This window comes from Haliotis asinina, chromosome 9, assembly GCF_037392515.1.
Source record: "Haliotis asinina isolate JCU_RB_2024 chromosome 9, JCU_Hal_asi_v2, whole genome shotgun sequence".
Classification (NCBI taxonomy): Eukaryota; Metazoa; Mollusca; class Gastropoda; order Lepetellida; family Haliotidae; genus Haliotis; species Haliotis asinina.
In genome coordinates this window covers 34174372-34193837 of record NC_090288.1, presented here as the reverse complement: position 1 = coordinate 34193837, position 19466 = coordinate 34174372, and the positions used below count along the sequence as shown (strand labels likewise).

General features: G+C 38.9%; 2 protein-coding genes across 4 annotated transcripts in view; both read right to left on the bottom strand.

Moving 5' to 3' along the window:
* Window positions 1-2616, bottom strand: part of LOC137295561 (uncharacterized) — a 38063-nt gene extending 35447 nt beyond the window's left edge. Inside the window, exons 1-3 of one of the 3 annotated variants that reach the window (XM_067826956.1) lie at window positions 2518-2616; window positions 634-893; window positions 419-470 (exon numbers count right to left, since the gene is read on the bottom strand). In XM_067826956.1, the coding sequence (XP_067683057.1) occupies window positions 419-470; window positions 634-863 (282 nt within the window). In that variant the 5' untranslated portion in view covers window positions 864-893; window positions 2518-2616. The remainder of the gene's footprint in view (window positions 1-418; window positions 471-633; window positions 894-2517) is intronic. The other 2 variants (XM_067826958.1, XM_067826959.1) reach the window with 2 other exon arrangements.
* The window catches only part of LOC137295562 (serine/arginine-rich splicing factor 4-like), a 53936-nt gene extending 35447 nt beyond the window's left edge, over window positions 1-18489 (bottom strand). The window contains exon 1 of the mRNA XM_067826960.1: window positions 16419-18489. Within this exon, the coding sequence (XP_067683061.1) occupies window positions 16427-18430 (2004 nt within the window). The 5' untranslated portion in view covers window positions 18431-18489 and the 3' untranslated portion in view covers window positions 16419-16426. The remainder of the gene's footprint in view (window positions 1-16418) is intronic.
* Between the last annotated feature and the right edge of the window lie 977 nt (window positions 18490-19466).

Sequence of the window (19466 nt, the reverse complement as noted above, 5' to 3'; positions counted from 1 at the left end):
GTTTGTTTGTTTGTTGTTTAATATCACACTCAGCAATATACCAGCAGGCAATAAATAATGAAGACAATTCACTCAACATCATGACCACTGATCAATGCAAAAGGGGTAACAATGATATGTTATGTGTCAACTAAGACAACAAGCAACAACACAACAAGCTTGACCACCCAATCCTGTTCGTTGCCTCTTGTGACAAGCATGGGTTGCTAGAGACCAATTTTAACCTGGCTCTTCATGGGTTTATACTGGTAAGTGGACCCGAGTGGTATGCAAATATAAGAAACAAATCATATGGAAATGGAAGGATTCCCAACAGTAAGAGTATGTAAATGCTGAGTGTTCTTTCTTGTCACTAACCATGCAACAGCAGGTTCAACCATTCAGAAACAATCCCATCCAACTAAGCATGAGAACTCACCATGCCCTCCCTCCAATCCGCTTCCTGACCTTGACCCTTGACGTGTAAACCTCTGCAACAAACATCAAGGTTGAAGATGACACTGACTGTATAGCAATGTTACATGTGTTTAGTGGTTTGACATAACAGTACTATTTGTCACATTTATCAATATTCCAGTTTCAAAACAAAGCAATTTTTGACACAAGAGAAAAAGACTGACAGACAACACCTACCCTCTTCTAAAACGTGACATCTTGGTATTCGGAACTCCAGTACAATCTTTTGGTGCTGGCCGTTTGTAAGTCTTACCACGACCTTTCATGACTCTGGACATTGGCTCTGAGTTCACCATGTTCATCTCAGTGTACCGTCCATCAGGGGGGTTTCCTGGTGCTGTCCATGCCCTTATTTCATCCTGACCTCCTGGCCACCGACCTTGGGGATAACCTTGATAGCCTGACATGACAGTGCAGTGTCATATATCATTGGGTGTCTGAAAAGTGTAGATGAATCAACATTATCAAAATATTGTTGCGAGAGTGTCTGTTTATCTAGTTGTATTCCATGTTTTAGAATAAAGTTGGTAACACAACTGATAACAAAACAGCTGAAACAGAATCGGAGACAGGAAGCAACTTGATGTATCAATGTAAATGTGGAAATCTAAGGCATAAATTAAGTCGTCAGTGGTTACCTTATCTATGCTGCTCTCATAAAACAAGTTTTAGATGTTTCGGTAATATGAAAATTCAAGAACTTTATCAGAGACATATCAAACAAATAGCAGATAACAACATAACAACAGTGCTGACAAACTGATATCATGAAGGCTAATCAGGACAAAAAAATGGACTTATGCTTATTTCTTTCTGAGGTGTCCAAGTGATGTAAACTTGCAACAGTGACCTGTGCATACTGACATTCAGAAAACAGTTCAATAACAATAAATGGGTACAGAACTATTGCATCAATATCTACTAGTGAATCATGAGTTCAAATATGACTAAGGTGCTTGTTGAGAAAGTGTTGAATAGTCAGATTCAAAGATGAACTGGGCTGTATATTTGTTAGACATTCAGCTATAATACGCTATGATATGATTGTGCTTACACAAAATTGTCTTTGATAAGTTAAGAACATTACGATTAGAGAGACAACAATGAATGTCATTACGCATCTGAAACCACATAGTATAGGGCCGTCTCCTATTCTCGCGGGTTTCCTATTCTCGCAATAAACACATTTTCTGCCAAGGTCGCCGATGTGTGATACTTAGCGGTTGTTTACATCATTGACCAGTAACTAGGAAGTGGACCAAGTCTGTGAATTATCAAAATTTTGCAGTGTAACGAATATTCGAGAGTTTTAACCAACTTGGAAAAATCGTAACTTTTCCCCGCCCTTCCCGATAAGATTCCCCTTCCTTACACGTAATAACGTTACTTTCTCGTTGTACCGCGAGAATAGGAGATGCCTCGAAAAGTCGGCGGTGGACGACCATGTTTTTCATCGAGCTCAAATGAGATAATACATTTGATGGATCAAGCAGTTGATTGATGCAGATGTTAGAGGGGGAATCTCTTCATTTAAAAACATCAAGCATACATACGAAAAGAACTGTTTATATTATTTTTGCAGCTGATATTCGTAAGTACCGCGAAAATAGGAGACGCCAGTATGTATGCCTCTTTTTTAACAGGATACAGATGGCACTCCAGTGTTACAAAGAAAAAGGTAAATTTAAAAGGCTTAAAGATCTGTTTTAAGTGGGATCCTGCATGCAAAGTAGTAAGTCTTCAGTCATAATTATGATCAGAAGTAAGTTCCATCTATGATCTCCACAACATAGTGTTTCATAAGTTAATGCCAAGAAACTAGCATCAAGGTATGTATTTTCACCGCCATGTTACATAGGTTCCATACAGTGATAAATATGCCTTGTTGCTAGTCCGTTCTTTTAGCGAGCGTTAGAACACCTTATCCTGTGGATAAACAAAGTTACAAACATGCTTGATTTTTGTCGAGTTTGTCACACGGATAACATTGTTTGCGTACTCAAAATCAAGACATGAACAGTATGATATCTATACAAAACTGTCAACATCTGTTTGGCTCACCAGACATGATAAAACCTCCCAATGATATCCTTGGTTTTCTCAATAAGCGTTCAACTAAACGTTCCAATCGCTCACCGGAAGTACTATGTTCACGGCAGGCACACTTAAAGCTCCTGACACAGAAATGTAACTATGCTGTGGAGGAGTTTCTGGCCCTCTTTTTCGAAGGTCAACACGACTGAAATGGAAATGTAACTTATGTCTCTTTGTTGTTGTTATTGTTGTTGTTGTGTACTTCAGTTACGCAAATTATAGTCATTTATTAATGATGAAATGCATGAAACAATATGACATTTGTATCTGAGGTTATTGCCGGTGTAAGATTGAAAACATACCCACTTCGAAAAGGGTCCGACGGGTATTATTTCAACATTGAATTATTACCCGAACTCACTTTTCAACCCCAAGGGTCTTTTTCTCAACAGCAAATAATCACCCAGCTGCTATTGAAAATAACCCGGGTCACGTATGGAAAAGATGCTCTCCTGGATAATGACCCCTGCTGTTTCTACAATGTCAGCGTAGTTTAGATATTTATTATTTTTCTGTGTTTGTTATGGGTTTTTTTTGTTGTTGTTGTTGTCGTCGTCGTTGTTGTTGCTTTTGTTTGTTTTTTTATGTGTTTTATTAATCGTCGCACGCACAACTAAGGCATGTCGGTGATTGGGTAGTACACTTGTTAAGAAATGAGGGGGGAACAAAAGAGACATTTTGAAAAAGTGATGTTACTACCCCAAAACAATAATAAATAAATGAAAACTGAGTATTAAGGGAATTTTAAATGGGAAGCCAATTTACGAAAGTAAAACATATGAGATAAGTAAAGAATAATAGAAACTTTAGATATGAGAAGTCAAGCAAAGATACACACACACACACGCACGCACGCGCACACACACGTGTATGCAACGTACCGGTCATCTGCGACTGGAACATAGGCACGTATCAGCCACCTGGACAAAATGAGCTCATGTCGTGGGTTGTATGTCCATCTTCTTGCGACGTGAGCCGTGCGACATCTGCAAACGTCACTTCCGAAACTACTTGGCCAATGAAGTGACATACATGCTCCAAACCAAAAGGACGCCAATGGTTGTTAGGGACCGTTCATAATTTCCTTGTTTCCTAAAATTGTTGACATGTCCGTTTGTTCCTCGGACGGAATCCGGTCATATGCCAGCTGAAAGTTCATTTACAACTATATATTTACTCAGAAATCGGAAAGAGTTGAATCTACGACTGTGCCTTTTTCAGTACAACCAAGATATATTTTACTACACGACATGAGGACTGACTTTTTACATTCTACGACTCTAAGTTGATGTGGAATGATTTTACGACTCTTCTTAACACAAACGATACTAATCTGGCTGGTAAGATATTAGTAGTCGTCCTATGTTTTTGCGGAACTAACGTCGGTAGACAGTGCCCTACCGAAACGTCGACGGTGACTGTCAGAAAAGTCAAACTGAAAAGTATATGTATCTTAATAAGTTCAGAAGATACACGTGTGATGGGATATAAGCCAATACATACAATCAAATGTAGAATTTGAGAAGTGAGTGATTTTAGTTTTACACCGCACTCAGCAATATTCCAGCTGTATGGCAGCGGTCTGTAAATAATCGAGTCCGGACCAGACAATCCAGTGATCAACAACATGAGCATCGATCTGCGCAGTTGGAAACCGATGATATGTCAACCAAATCAGTGAGTCTGACCACCTGATCCCATTAGTCGCCTCTTACGACAAGCATAGTCGCCTTTTATGTCAAGCATGGGATGCTGAAGGCCTATTCTACCCCGGGACAGAATTTAAGAAGTGTTGTGCATTGAAAAAGCAACAATATGGCATTAGATTATCAAATGAGATAGATTCAGCTGCTAAAAGTAACAACTGCAAACCTTTTTGGAAAACTGTGAAACGTGTTGCTGGGAGATCCACTTCTTTAAACACTATTTCCCATGATGTGTGGCTTAAATATTTTGATAATATTTTAAAACCCTGATGTTTTGGTGAATGTAAATGGCTTTGACGAACACTAAAAGTGCTTTATGGTTCAACTTCATTATTATACAAGGTCACAACGTTTCGAGACAGATTCTAGTCTCTTCTTCAGGTGAGGTGAGGTGTATAATAAAGAAGTTGAACCATAAAGCACTTTTAGTTTGATTCCTCCAACTTCTAAATGCCTTTGAAACAACTTTGACAAACACGTTTCTGACTTTGTTAATAAGAATTCTTGTGAAGAATGCTCTCATATTCTTATAGCTGATGAGTTGCTATCAGATGGAATGTCCTGTGAGGACATTAAGCAGGGAATTCAAGATCTGAAGCGAGGAAAAGTTCCTGGATCAGACGGTTTACCTCAAGAATTTTTCTTATGTTCTGCTGAAGTTATCATTCCGTACCTAAAACGTCTGTTTGATAAAATAATGGACACTGGCATATTTCTTGACGCTTGGAATCTAGGAATGATTATACGTTAGTCTTTATTTAAAACAGTATCACCTTCGGACCCTAATAGCTACAGGGTCATTTCACTTTATTAAAGTGTATCGGGGAAAGTGTTCTCTGGCATAACAGAAAGGAGACTTCGAGTATGGTTAGCTTTTAACAACTTAATTACTGAGGCACACGCAGATTTTCAGCTAAAATATTCAGCAACGGACAACATATTTACTCCCCAGTCCCTTTTGTACAAAATATCTATGTAAACCAAAAGGTCGCTTTTACTGCGCATTTACTGTGTGAAAAACAAACAAAACGTTTGACATGGATTGGCAAAAGTTATTATATCAACTACTTGTTAAAGGTTTCCATGGTAGATGTTTCAATATTCTTAAGAGTATAGGACTATGTCTGGTGTCATACCTAGTTTTTACACTGTGTTTAGTAGGGTTGTTAGTCAAGGATATATCCTTCGCCATGTTTTATTTATCTTCTTTATTAATGAATTAGCCAGTTGTATCCACGCTGATTGAACACGTGGTATTTTTTGTGTCTGATGAAAATGAAGACATTGTGCTATTATTTGATGATATTGTTTTGTTTGATTACACAGTTGTCGGTCTCCCAAAACAGCGAAAGGTGCTGGAGTGTTTCTCGAAGAAATGGAGTCCTGTTGTAAACTTAGATAAGACTAGTGTTATTGTATTCAGGTAGGGAGGAATAATAACTAGGCATGAAAGTTGCAATTGGACACCATATGGCTCCTTTTTGAAGACTATTACGCATCATAAATACCTTGCACTGGTGTTCTCGTCAAAATTATGTTGGTGTGCAGCCTGTAAAAATCTTGCCTCTAAGGCTTCTAAGGGAACTGTGCCACTTTTGAAATTAATCAGGCAAAATAATCATATTTCTTTTCCGTCAGCATGTTCAATATTTGATAGTAAAACATCACCGATACCTTTATATTGTTCCACAATTTTGAGAGCTACGTATTTTGAAGTTATGGTAAAAGTTCATTGAACTTCCCGACCCCGTTAGTGGCCTCTAATGACAAGCATAGTCGCCTTTTATGGCAAGCATGGGTTGCTGAAGGCCTCTTCTACCCTGGGCCTTCACTGGTCTCTGGGTACTAAAGCACTGGTCACATCAAATCCCCTAAAGCAATGGCAACCGAGTCTACTTTTTCCAGTCTCAGTAGAATGTCCCAAATCAAAATCTTTGAAAGATTATAGCAGTTAAGTGGAAGTTGGTTCATGTCAAATATTATTTCGTTTTGTTTCAGTAGGCACCAGAACACGGCACTTGACTCACTGAGTCAATAAGAGGAATAAGATCTAGCGTATACATGTGTGACACATCCTTTGCGCGGAGTGAAACTATGGTCACGGCAACTACCATGCGGAAGTTTCAGCAGAGATGTTTACAGTTAGATTTAAAGGTAAAAAGATTATGTTATAAACACAGAAGGCCATACCAGTGTATTTAGACCTTATTTAATGAACAAGATGTTGTGGTTGGTAAACCGTGTTGGAAGTGCCATGTCATTTACATCTCGTGCAATACGTAAGCCCAAATGCAGTCGTATGGCATTCTATATGTTTATGGTTTCCCGTTGTCGTAGATAGGCGCTCACATTTTCGTAAGTGGTTTGCAGGGTCCCCGATTTTTGTATATACAACCCATGTGCATAACTACGGCAAATGTATATAGATACGTATGTTTGTGTAGCAGATTTACCTGCAATGTCATCGTGATGGCTGGTCTTTTTTTGTGGTTTTGGTTTTTTTCTTCATTTTCACATTTTTTTACAGGTCACATGTAACGGTAGGTAACAGCTGCATGGTCTTAATAGTTCCAAGAGAGTATACAGGGCTGAATTCAAAGATTGCTATCCTGCTTGCACCAGGTGTAGCCAATGACAAGAACCCAGCTGCACCAGCCAAATTCCAAAACTTCAACTGTAGTGTAGTGTGTAGAACATCAGAGGTTTCGGTGTATATAAATTTGATCTAGTTACCATGAAACCACAGCAACACGAAGACAAAGCTGATCGATGTTTACATGCATTGTCATAGCCGAAGTGTCTATGAACAGCATTGTTTCGGTGCCATAGCTATTCAAAGTGTACAAGAAAGCGGGTCTGACATGTATGCTTGAATGTTAGACTTATTGTTGGTGTATTTCTCAAAAACTGACTTGCACCTTGTGCAGGTTAGACTCATAAGCAGCTTCATTTTGGCAAAAATTAGGCTGCACCAGTGCAAGCAACAAAGCATTAAGTCAAGTCATGATATGTATTCACAGGTATGTGATGGTGTTAATGTCAGAAACATACATGTATATTGCTCTTCAGTCTTTGCTTAAGTTCAGTGTTAGATATGTTCAGTGTTGGATATATCCAAGCAGGTAGTACATTACCAGGCAAATAAAGTATGTAGTGATGACCAAAGTTTTGTAAACTTGACATAGGAACATGTTGTAAAAGCGATACATTTTTCGACAATAATAGTACTGGCAGCAGATTCTAAAAATATTCTTTTGATCTGTTATTATTTCATGTTTTCGGTTGCGAAAGATTGTTTGTTTAGTAACAAGCAAAATTCTCGAGGGTGGGGAGGGGGTAGTGGTAGGAATCAAGAAGTCTATATCTTCATATTTCAGGAGGGTGTAGGGTGTATGCGAAATGGAATAACTGTATCTTTTTCCAGATAAATTCAAATTCCACGTTGTCTCAGATAATCCTAGGTTTTGTTTACAGCCACCCAGAGAGGTCTACTGTATATAACCATTCCGATAACATACACGTAAATTATATGATCCTGTGGTAAATAATTACGGAAGACAACTTTTAGAGCTTTGTGAAAAGATGTGTATTCATATTGTTAATGGTCGAAAGGAAAGCGATATCGATGGAATGTCTACGTATGTATCAGCAACATAGACTACTTCCTTGTGTCAACTTCTTTGTTCCCATGTGTCGTTTCAATGGATGTGATGTCCCGAACCGAGTCGGACCATCTTCCCATTGTGTGTCGCGTTAGCATCATATTACCCAAGAGAATGCAACTACAGGCTGATGTTCCATGTGCGCTATATGATGTACCAAGGTATAAATTACTCAAAGAACAAACAACACGCTTCAGAGACTTGTTGCATAGCGACACAGTTTCATCTTTGTTAAGTGTTTTTATGTCATTAATTGAATATGATACCGATCGAGCTGTACAGAAATTATCGGACATCTTCATTTTCTGTGGATCTGAACGGGATTTGTATATTGAACGTTATAGGGAAAATATTTACAACTGTGTTAGAAAAACGTTTAAGGACTTGGATTGAACTGAACGATTTAATATCCGAAACCCAAGCTGGCTTTAGGTCTAGTTACTCTACCACTGACAATATATTTACTTTACAAGCATTGATTTCTAAATATCTGTGTAATCGTGGTAGGGTTTACTGTGTATTTATTGACTTCAAGAAAGCCTTTGACTATGTGGACAAAAACAAGTTATTACCTAAATTAACACTAAAGGGCTGTCATGGGAAAATGTTTCATTTACTTAAGAATATGTATTCATCAGTTAGATCTTGTGTGAGATCAAACTCAAAAAGAACCATTAACTGCAGGTGTTCGACAAGGATGTGTTCTTAGTCCTATACTTTTCACCTTTTTCATAACTGAGCTTGTAGTGAGTGAGTTTAGTTTTACGCCGCACTCAGCAATATTCCAGCTATATGGTGGCGGTCTGTAAATAGCCTGGACCAGACAATCCAGTGACCAACAGCATGAGCATCGATCTGCGAAATGTATGATAAATGTGATCATGGTATATTTGTCACACAAATTATTTATGATATAAATTGTTTGCTGATGATGTTACAGTGTTCTCTTATACTGTTTCGGGATTGCAAAAGCAATTAAATGTGCTCCAATCTTTCTGTGAAAGATGGGGGTTTCAAGTCAATTTAGATAAAACTAATGACTTTGTTATTGTATTCAGATATGGAGGTATCGTTGCTAAACGTGAAAGCTGGGTTCTAAACAACACAACTCTAAAAGTGACACTATATTATAAATATCTAGGTATTCTGTTTTCATCAACGTTAAACTGGGGGACAAGATACTTTGAAGTTATAGAAAAAGTCCACACCCAGTATTTAAAACGTTTCTTACATGTTGGCAATAAGGCTATACCTGGTATGTTTTAACACAGACAAAGGTTATAAGATACTGGATAAAAATACTTCATATGGATTGTACTAGATATCCATACCAATGCTATATAATGTTAAAAAAATAGATGATGCTGGAAAGCAAAACTGGGTGTCAAATCTCAGAAATTTACTGTTTTACACAGGCCTTTCACACGTTTGGTTATCACAAGATGTGGGTGATTCTATCATGTTTACAAATATATTCAAACAAAGGTTGAAAGATATTGATTGCCAAAATTGACATAGTTTCATATCATCTTCACACTATTTAAGTAATTATAGTAGCATTAAGTCTTTGTTGCAGCCTGAAAAATATTTAATGTGTCTCTCTGATAGGTCTTTGCTAAGAGCCTTATGTAAATGTAGAATATCTCTTCATGATTTTAATATTAACAACATACGTAGAAACAAAAATGAGCAGGTATATAAATCACTCTGTTTACAATGTGTTTCACGTCCTGTTTATTTGTGAAAAGTATCATGATCTGAGATTAAAATATCTCCCAAGCCTATCCAATGTAAAGCACTATTCAGTGAAACTCTTGCGTAATACATTAAATACAAATAATGAGGATACCTTACGAGCTTTATTGTTCACCACGTGACATGCGTTCTGTCACTACAAAAGGAAAAACAAGAGAAACGAACTGTGATCAAGTTCCTTCAGAAGAAAGGCTTGACACCAACTGAGATTTGTGAGGATATGTCATCTAAACTAGGGGAGGATGCCCCATCATATGCAACAGTAAAAAGGCGGGTGGCAGAATTCAAACGTGGGCGAACGAGCATTGAAGATGAACCCCGTCCTGGCCCAAGTGTTGTGTCCTCAATGACAGAAATGGTCCAGCGAATCCTGGATATAGTTATGGATGGCCCAAGAGTGACACAGCGACAGATAGCCCAACTTAGTGGACATCTCTCAGGAGCGAGTGCATTTCATTCTGACTGATATTTTAGGAATGCACAAGGTTTCTGCTCGATGGGTCCCCAAACTTTTGTCAGCGGATCAGAAGCACCAAAGCGAGCAGTTCTCCAGGGACAATCTCAAGCTTTTTGAAGGTGATCCAGTGACTTTGCTCAAATGATTTGTTACTATGGATGAAACATGGGTCCATCACTTTGAACCTGAATCAAAATAACAGTCGAAACAATGGAAACATGTCACATCTCCTATTTAGAAGAAGGCGAAGTCGGTTCCTTCAGTTGGGAAAATCATGGCTTCTGTTTTTGAGGATTCTGAAGGCGTAATCATGGTGGACTGGCTTCCTAAAGGTCGTACTGTCACCGGGGCTATATATATGAAGAAAAGATTTTGTAGGTTTGAGTCTTTTAACAAGATTCTTTTTACCCAAGAAAGATTTTGTGATTGGATTGTTTTAAAGATATGCGGTAATTTAATTCCTCCATCTTTATTAGTACAATACATTTTCTCTCTCTTTCTCTTGTCAGTGGATGTGATGGCTGTTATCTGTTTGCAAGACATGCATCAGTTTGCAGTGCCTGTATCTTGACAGTTGTTTACTGTACACATCTGTTTACTTTATGCCTACAGCATGTGTGTTTAATGTCCCTTCGTTTACGACACGTTTACAGTGCCTTCATGCTTCAAACATATGTATCTCTGTACCGTGCTTGCCTGTTTACAGTGTCTGCATGTTTGCTGCACACATCTATACTAGGCACATAAAGAAACTGTGCATACAAAAATGTAAAATCTAAATTTATTAAACCTGCGTAGACACATAAAGATTTAAACTCAGATATTAGTGACCGGTATCCAACATGCATGCACATGCCACGATACGTGACGCCAATGGTTTCGTCCTTGAGACGTGTAATATGTTGTAGTAGATGGATCGATGTCTACGCCATATTCCTCATCTGCATGATAATGTCCTTGACCTTGCAACAGGACTTGAGAGAATCTGGCCCAACATTCTTGGAACAAACTTTCCTTGCACGTTTGATAGGCTATATGTGTCGTCGATGCACTGGTGCTCTCAGTGTCGATGATGGACATACCCGTTATTCAAGCTTGTGACATGGCCGTTTGACCCCTGTCCGACTTGTGGACTCGTGACGTAATTGTGATTGACTTTTCAACTGAAATTCTCCCGACCTGTTATGGTTTCATGATCCCTCCATTAAAGTTTATTTGTACCTTTGACATTGTTATCGTACTTATCAACTGGGATAATATTTTGTCAATGCACAGTTTCTTGATGGGGCTAGTATATTTACAGTGCCTGTATGCTTACATCATGTCTGTATATCTTTGTTTTCAGCACCTGCACGTGAAGAACACATGTACCCGTGTACAGTACTTCCATATTTATAACGCATGTATCTGTTAACAATATCTGCCTGTTTACAGAGATTGAGCCGTGATTCACAATATTAAGATGAAGACAGAATGTGATTGCCATTATAACTCTAGTGTAGTATTAGATTCTTCATTCTACATACACAATACAGAAACAACTGTAGACCAGGGCCCACTTGCACAAAGCAATCTTAGCGCTATGACTATCTTAAGCATATTTGGAGAATGGGAGTTACTATCATTGTAGCGCTAAGATCACTTTGTGCAAGTGGGGTCGGGTGTATCCGAGTCCCTCATTCGTGAGCCAATCCAAGAAACTCGAGTTTGAATCCCAAACATGGACTATTCTATTTAATAGTTTAATAGAAGAAACCACATGAGCTTAGGAACGACTGTGAAGGTTGAGCTGCGTCCCGTCTCCTTATGCAAATCAAAGGAACATAAATTTGAATCCTAAATGTGAACTATATTCAATAACTTAATCACTTTGGGATTTCAGCATTCTTTATGAAAATTCAAATGTGATATGGGTTTCCATAAGTCCAGTCCTGAAAGATCCGCCTGATTTGCCACTACTGAACATATTGCTGACTGTGGCATTAAAATACCTCCGAGGCAGAATTGAGGTTTATTCACTTCTATCCTCTATGCATAATCAACTCAAGGATAAAAGGGAATGATGTTAGATGTTTCACAGCTGAAAATGACAACAATTTTAATTGTTTGAATTTGAAAATATTTTAATTGTTTCCAGAAGCATACATCATAATGATAAAAAATCATAACAATTAATTGATAAGAATTAAGTCATGCAATACATGATGGTTTCATGTTAACTTTTATGTAAAAAGGTCAACATGAACAGAAAGAATGAACACCCCATCATTTAATAGTCATCTGTCCAAATATATATACAGGATTCTTGTCTTATTCAGTATAGTGGGAATTCAAAAGATTATGGAGATACAATCACAAAATAGTACATAGTACAAATCCGTCACTCTTAAAATACATAACCTTAATAAAACACCTAACCTTACTCCTTTGCAGGTTGCTGCAGATGAAAACACTCAATTACATTGTAAGACATTTATCAGGTCAGTTTCAAAAGAAACTAAAACTGCTCTCCAGACAAGCCTTATGACCTATGTCAGGTGAAAGAAGACTGAATAGATGGTGTGATGATGATGATGACTTGTTCAACTGGTTATGCCAGACTGGAATGCTGAGAGGCAAGACATCAAAGCACAGAACTATTCCTTTAAAGTGTTGTAAGCAGCATGTACACGAAAAAAATGGTCACGATCATTCAAAATACTTACAACATAGCAACTCCTTTCCAACCTTTGGACATACAAATTTTGGGATTGTTCTTAGGAAGATAAAATTAAGATTTACCCACCTTTGAGTACACTCACTTGTGTTAGCAACCAGCATCTTAACTAAAAGTCCAAATCAATATAGAAGGAAGATGATGGACCAGAGTTTGTGAAGTATTTAAGACATACCATAGCATATCAGATTCCAGCAGATATGGTGTTGGTAAATCAAAGATAATTTGGGAGGTCCACAGACAAAGACACAGAAGATGCAAATGTGCAGTGCTTCAAATCACTGGGTTGAGTGATCAGCATACACATATTTATATTACAAATTTATACATACAAATATCCAGTCTGAAGGAAGAACAGAAACGTGAATGAAGAGACCATATATACCTGCTAGCACTTATTCGCCTCATCAGTCTTGCATTACATCAATTATTCCACTTCCCTATTCCGTACTTTCAGAATTAAGCGAGATGTTCACATGCATTGTGTCAACAGCACACTTGAATTGTTAATCAGACTGAACAGGTTTTTTCATTACCTCGGTTAATTTGCTTTCTTTTAATTTGAGAAACAAAGGATGACAAGTCTTGGCACTGGAGTGACAAAGGAACAGATCAGTGAACCTGAAGTCAACAAAGCCAGACATTTTGACTATGTACACAATCCCATGGAGTTTGCCACTGATTCAGACACAGCCTCCAAGGGTGGCATGTGGTCCTGTGCACAAAGGTCAGGTCAAGTTAAAAACATCAATTGAAGTTAAGCACCATCGAGCTCAGACAGTCCTTGGATGGGTGACCATGTTTGGCAGCTTGACTCCTGAGAGTTCCTAGGACTTCAGCCCTGCCCCACTACGAAGCACATAACACAAGTGGTCTCACCTTAGACAAGTGAGTTTGTTCAAAAACTGCCTCTGTTCAGGAAGCAGAAAGTGGGTACCTGACAGAATAAGTCATGTAACCACTAACCTAGCGCCTAACAGGCAGCTTGGGTTAATTGGGGTAAGAATAATCAGATTGTTTGGGCGCTTCGAGCATGCATAGAGTAATGCGCGTGATAAATGGACTATTATTATATTTATTATTATTAAAATATTGAGCAACAAAAAGCTGGAGACAAACTTCCCGTGGGAAGCCTGCGAGAAGAAGAAGGCATTACAGCAAGTTGCTGAGTGCAAGGTGGAGCAGTCAGAGGCCATTAAGAACATAGGGCCAGTGCTGGATCTGATCAGCAGTAGACTGGCTTCAGGAAGAGATTCACTGAACTGTCTCCAAGCTGGAGGTGCCCCTGATAGCAGGAAGTTAACAGTGAAACCTAAAATTCAATGATACAGACAAACCTGTGACAAATTGCATAAATGCAAGTGATTCTAATCACACAGCATAACTTGTTTATGGCAGATACGAGATAAAGAAGATGAAACAGGCCAGAGATACTATTACATTAAGTAGTAGATACACTGACCGAGCCAGTGTTGATTGACAGCTGTGTTCTAGACATATTAAGCTATCAACCAACATCGGCTCGCCCATCATCTATCTGGGCAAACCTCCAATGATTCGATAGCGTATCTGCGCGGAATGTTTGAATTCGAAATCAAGTCACGAGTAGTATGACACTATGGACATTACATTATCACTATTAATGGACAAAGTTGAAAGTAATAGAATGGAATGGGATGAGAAAATCGAGGACACAATTCTTTCGCAAGCTGCTGATATTATGGAAACTCAATTGGCCATGTTAGATGGGTTGACTCAGTTGTGAAACACAGACAAACGGGCAACATTTCCTGAACTTTCAAACTGAACATTACTGAGGTCATGAAAAAATATCATGTAGACATGAGCAGTCCAACTCAGGAGAACTTTTAGCCTAGTTTGATTATGTAAAAATGTCAATGATTTTTTGAAATGGAAGTTAGAAACAGTACTGTTCATTTTTTCAGGACAGAGAATAAAATCCCTTCATCTGAAGTAGGAATCTGAATGTGTTAGACATTGATGTGAAAATTAGATATAGTGATTTGCTAAAACAAAGCAGATCTGGGTATCACCAAACTGAGTTCACCCTTAATAACTACCTAGAACCATGCATTGTGAACTCCATGAATCAGTGTCATTACCACAACTATGTCACACAGTAAAGCATCAAAAGACACTACATCCTGATGGGTGAAGAGTAGTATGACAACTGGTATGGATATGATGGTGTTTGCATCACACCAGCTTCCAACATCATTGCATGTAAGCAGAGTCTGCTTCTTAAGATTTTTCTGCAAAATGCTAGCTGGAAAAGTAATTGTGTGTTTACTAAGTTTTATTGCAAACCTGTTTCTCTGACTGGTAGTTTTTTTGGATGCTATCATAGAGACAAGTGTTGACTAAAACTCAGTTTGATTTGACATGAACACTAGTAACACTGTATACATATTTAGTGTATGAATATTTTGTAAGATTATAACTTTTCTTCTGAGTGGATAATATGATTCTTGACCTAAACATCTCATGGAATTCCTAAAGTACGGATTAGGAAAGAGGAATCTATAAATTAACAAAATTTAATTTATAATTCAAGATGACGTTTGATATAAATTCCAATGGCCTATGGAGTATTAACGGATTAAGTGCCCTCCGCATCTGCCCATGGCTTCCAGGAATCATGTTGCTGCTTTCAAGACTGATGATACAGCATATGCACACATCTCACTTAATCCCTAAGTACTCCATAGGTCAGTTGTAAATCTGGAAGATCAGATAATGTGACAGCCAAAATTGACATTTATGGCTATGATGTAAGATTTTAGAAAGATTTGTTTGTTTTCAGCATGACAAATTATCAAGCAGCATTCCAAAGGTGAGTCAACAAAAGGCAAAAAAAATAAACGGATAAAATCATCATCATACTGATAGTTATCCACCAGTTCCAGATCTTCTCTTGGAGAGTGAGTTCAGTGCTACATTGCTTTCAACAATTATCAGTGAAATTACTGTCATCATACATTTGACACATTGTGCACATCTGGAGAATCAAACCTGTTACGTTGACACTTTACTCAGCCATCCAGCAGCTCCAAGAAAACATTTGATTTCTTTAATATCCCTCAGTCCCAAAGAAGCTTAACATCACACTGATATAGAAGAACAGAATGTCTCAGTGCAATGGAGACTCCATTCATCCTATGGCTCTGTACTGGCTTTAGTACAAATACATCTGTAATCAGTTACATATTCACCTGTAATATAATAGCATGATTCTCCATCATGATTGTCAGTCAAGTTTATAATTTACACTGTATTTATGGCATGAAAGTCAAACAAACCAATATCAACCATCATTCCTGCTGTAAGCAATTTGCACTGCTGGGTAATGTCGAAAGGTGTTTACTTCTTTCACAAACGTTTCTCCAAAATTATTATCACCAATGTTTCCAATCTGCACAGATTGCACAACTGACAGAGGTTACCATCTCCACTGGTATCGCCCTTGCTGATATTGGCCCTGTTGGGCAATGGCTAAAGATATCTGCTTCGTGCAAAAACATATAACTTCTCAATGATGACCAATGATGGACCTTCAAATTCACACTTCATCCATTACAACAAAGTCACTCATGTCAATGTCATCCATGTCAAACTCACAGAGACTACCATCTCCACTGAGAGCTCCCTCATTGATGTCATCCAGTTCGCATTCAAACGTATTCCCCTCCTTTCTCGCAGTGTTATCACCACCTTTCCTTTCGTTCTTCTTACCACTGCTTATCTGGTCCTTCGTCTTTGAGTTGAGACCTTCTTTCTTCAAGTACTGACACTTCGTCTTGGAACTGCTACTTTTGTCTCTTGAGGATTGATTTTTCATGTTTCTGTGGTAATCTCTACTGTCAATCTGTTTGCTACGCTTCTTTTGAGATTTTGTGGAACCACCATCAACAAAATCCTTTTGATCTCTTTTCACTGAATGATCTTTTCTGAAATGCTCAGTGTGTTCTGGAGTCTCCCGACCTCTGTTTCTTTCTTTACCACGCCATTTCACTGATTTATCTTCACTGGAACTTTCACTATGTGCTCTAGATCCCTGTCCCTGACTTCGCCTTGTCACTGACTTGTTTGTCTCAAAGCTGTCACGTTGATTTGAGAGTCTTCTATCTCTGTCTAATCGTCGACCCACTCTGCCAAAGCTACTCTCTTGTCCTGGCAATATCCTGCTATCCTGTTCAGCACTTTCAGACCAGGCTGTGTCAAAAGTTCCTTCATGTTCATCATAGTTCACCACCTCAACCACCCTCTCACTGTGTATAAACCCTTCACTTTCTTCAACAAAGCTTCCTTTTCCTAGATCAAAATATTCATCCTCTTCAGCATCATGCATCTGCATGTTTGGATCATCCATATTCCTGAGGCCACTTCTTGCTTCTCCTCGATAACCTCTTACATCCTGATTGCTCCTTATGCTATCCCCCCTTGACCCCTGGTACATTCCATGATACACGTCATCAGGTTCTTCATCCATTCTCACCTCCCTTTCAACATGACCTCCTTCACCCATCACAAAACCATCATCCATCACATGAACCCCATCTTCATCCACATAGGCCAAAGCATACTCTTCATCTTCATTCACATATTCATCCATGTACACTTCCACAGGTTCCTCTTTTACCATTTTCAGGTCCGGAAATTCTTTTCTTGAACGACTACTGTTATCTGTCCAGAGCTGAAGGTCTTCACTTGACTGACCACGCTTCTCTCTCCTGTGCTGATATTTATCTCTTGAGTGATCATAGTTACCTGTCCTCTGCTGACATTCCTTCCTTGACCTGTCACCATTACCTGTCCTTCGCTGAAGGTCTTCATTTGCTTGGCCACGGTTCTCTGTCCTCTGCTGATGATCCTTCCGAGATCGATCACTGTTACCTCTCCTCCCTTTCTTTGACCGTTCACCTTTGTCTGTCCTCTGCTGAAAGGAACGATCATCTGATTTTGCTGAAAAGCTTGCCTTTTTACTTTCTTCATCAGTTTCACTCTTTATCATCTTATTTTGTTCAAGCATTCTTCTAATGTGTTGTTTGACCCATGTAATACCTTGCTGGACTAAGTCAGCACCCACATTGGCCCTCTTAGACTGAGATCTTATCATGTTAGTGGACTTGTGAAACAACTGACCTAAAACTTTTCTGTCAAGCATCCTTTGTTTACCCACTCCTTTTCCAGCATGTCCTTTATTTGATATGACTGACACAGCAGTGCCTTTTGTGTATCTGTTCGTACTTCTATAGTCTGCAACTACTTTCTGTGCAATAGTTTGTGCCCTTGCTTTCATATCCTCCTGTGCTTGACTGAAGGTTCCTTTAACTGCAGTGCTTTTTCCTCCACCTGTTGCTTCATTTGAAGATAACTGCAACATTTCCTCAGGGTCTTCATCATCATCACCTTCTGCTATATCACCTTCTCCATCATCTGCTTTAAGTCTCCTTCTTAGTTTGATATTAGCCTCCTCTAATCTTTCCATCATTATGTGACTCCAAAGTAGGAATTTTTGTATACTATCTGGATCTGTTTTATCAAATTTTGGAATAAATTTCATTTTAGCTGTGAAGCTACGTTTTTCCTCAGTAGTGTTTTTGTCAAGAGATGGCTTTATGGGGTGTGCAGCCTTTGTCCATTCTGGTCTCAGAGCAACAACTGATCCAGGCTGGACGGACCTTTTCAATTCATCATTTGTTATCATTTTAGTGACCATACCTGATTTGGGGGACTTTTCCTTTTCCTGTGTTTTTATATTGTCCATGTTAAAATCGTGTAAATCCTGATTATCAAGTTCAGGCATGCTTCTAGGATCTTCACCTGGCATTACTACTGACTTAGAAGCAACAGGTGGTTGTTCCATTACAAACTCTGGTGGCTGAACACTTGCAGACTGAGTGTTTACTTGCCCAGTCAGTGGAAGTTGTAATGGGGCACCTGCGTGAGAAGAAGTTGGTGGTACTACTGAAGGAGCAACTGAAGCAACAGGTGGTTGTTCCAATACAAACTCTGGTGACTCAGCACTTGCAGACTGAGTGTTCACTTGCCCAGTCAGTGGGAGCTGTAATGGGGCACCTGCTTGAGGAGGTGGAACTACTGAAGGAGGAACTGAAGCAACAACTTGCGTGTGTGGGGAAGCCACTATACATGCTTGCTTTAATTGTGCACTTACTTGTGGCTGAAAAGGCACTTGAGAATAGCTTACAACAGGAACTATGTTTGACTGAGTACTCAATGCCGGCTTTAAAGCAACCATAACTTGTTGCTGAGTTGATGTATTTAAAGTCCCTAGGACAGGAAGCTGAGGATATGTTGGTGAATATGAATGACATCCTTCAGCATCCTGAGGGGCAGGCCTAAGGACAGGTGGAGGGAGAGGTGGCGGTGTAAGATGAGGTTGCACAGGTTTGGGAACAGATGTTCTGGAGGGGTAAAATGGTGTTACTTGGCCATGTATTGGCACAGCTTGTTCAAGTTGTTGTGTGGGCACCTGGGATGCTAGAAGTGGTGGAATAGGTGGAGTAGGCTGTTGATATGGCAATATTGGCAACTGAGGCCTCGGTAACCTCTGCTCTGACTGCAATGGTGCACTTGAT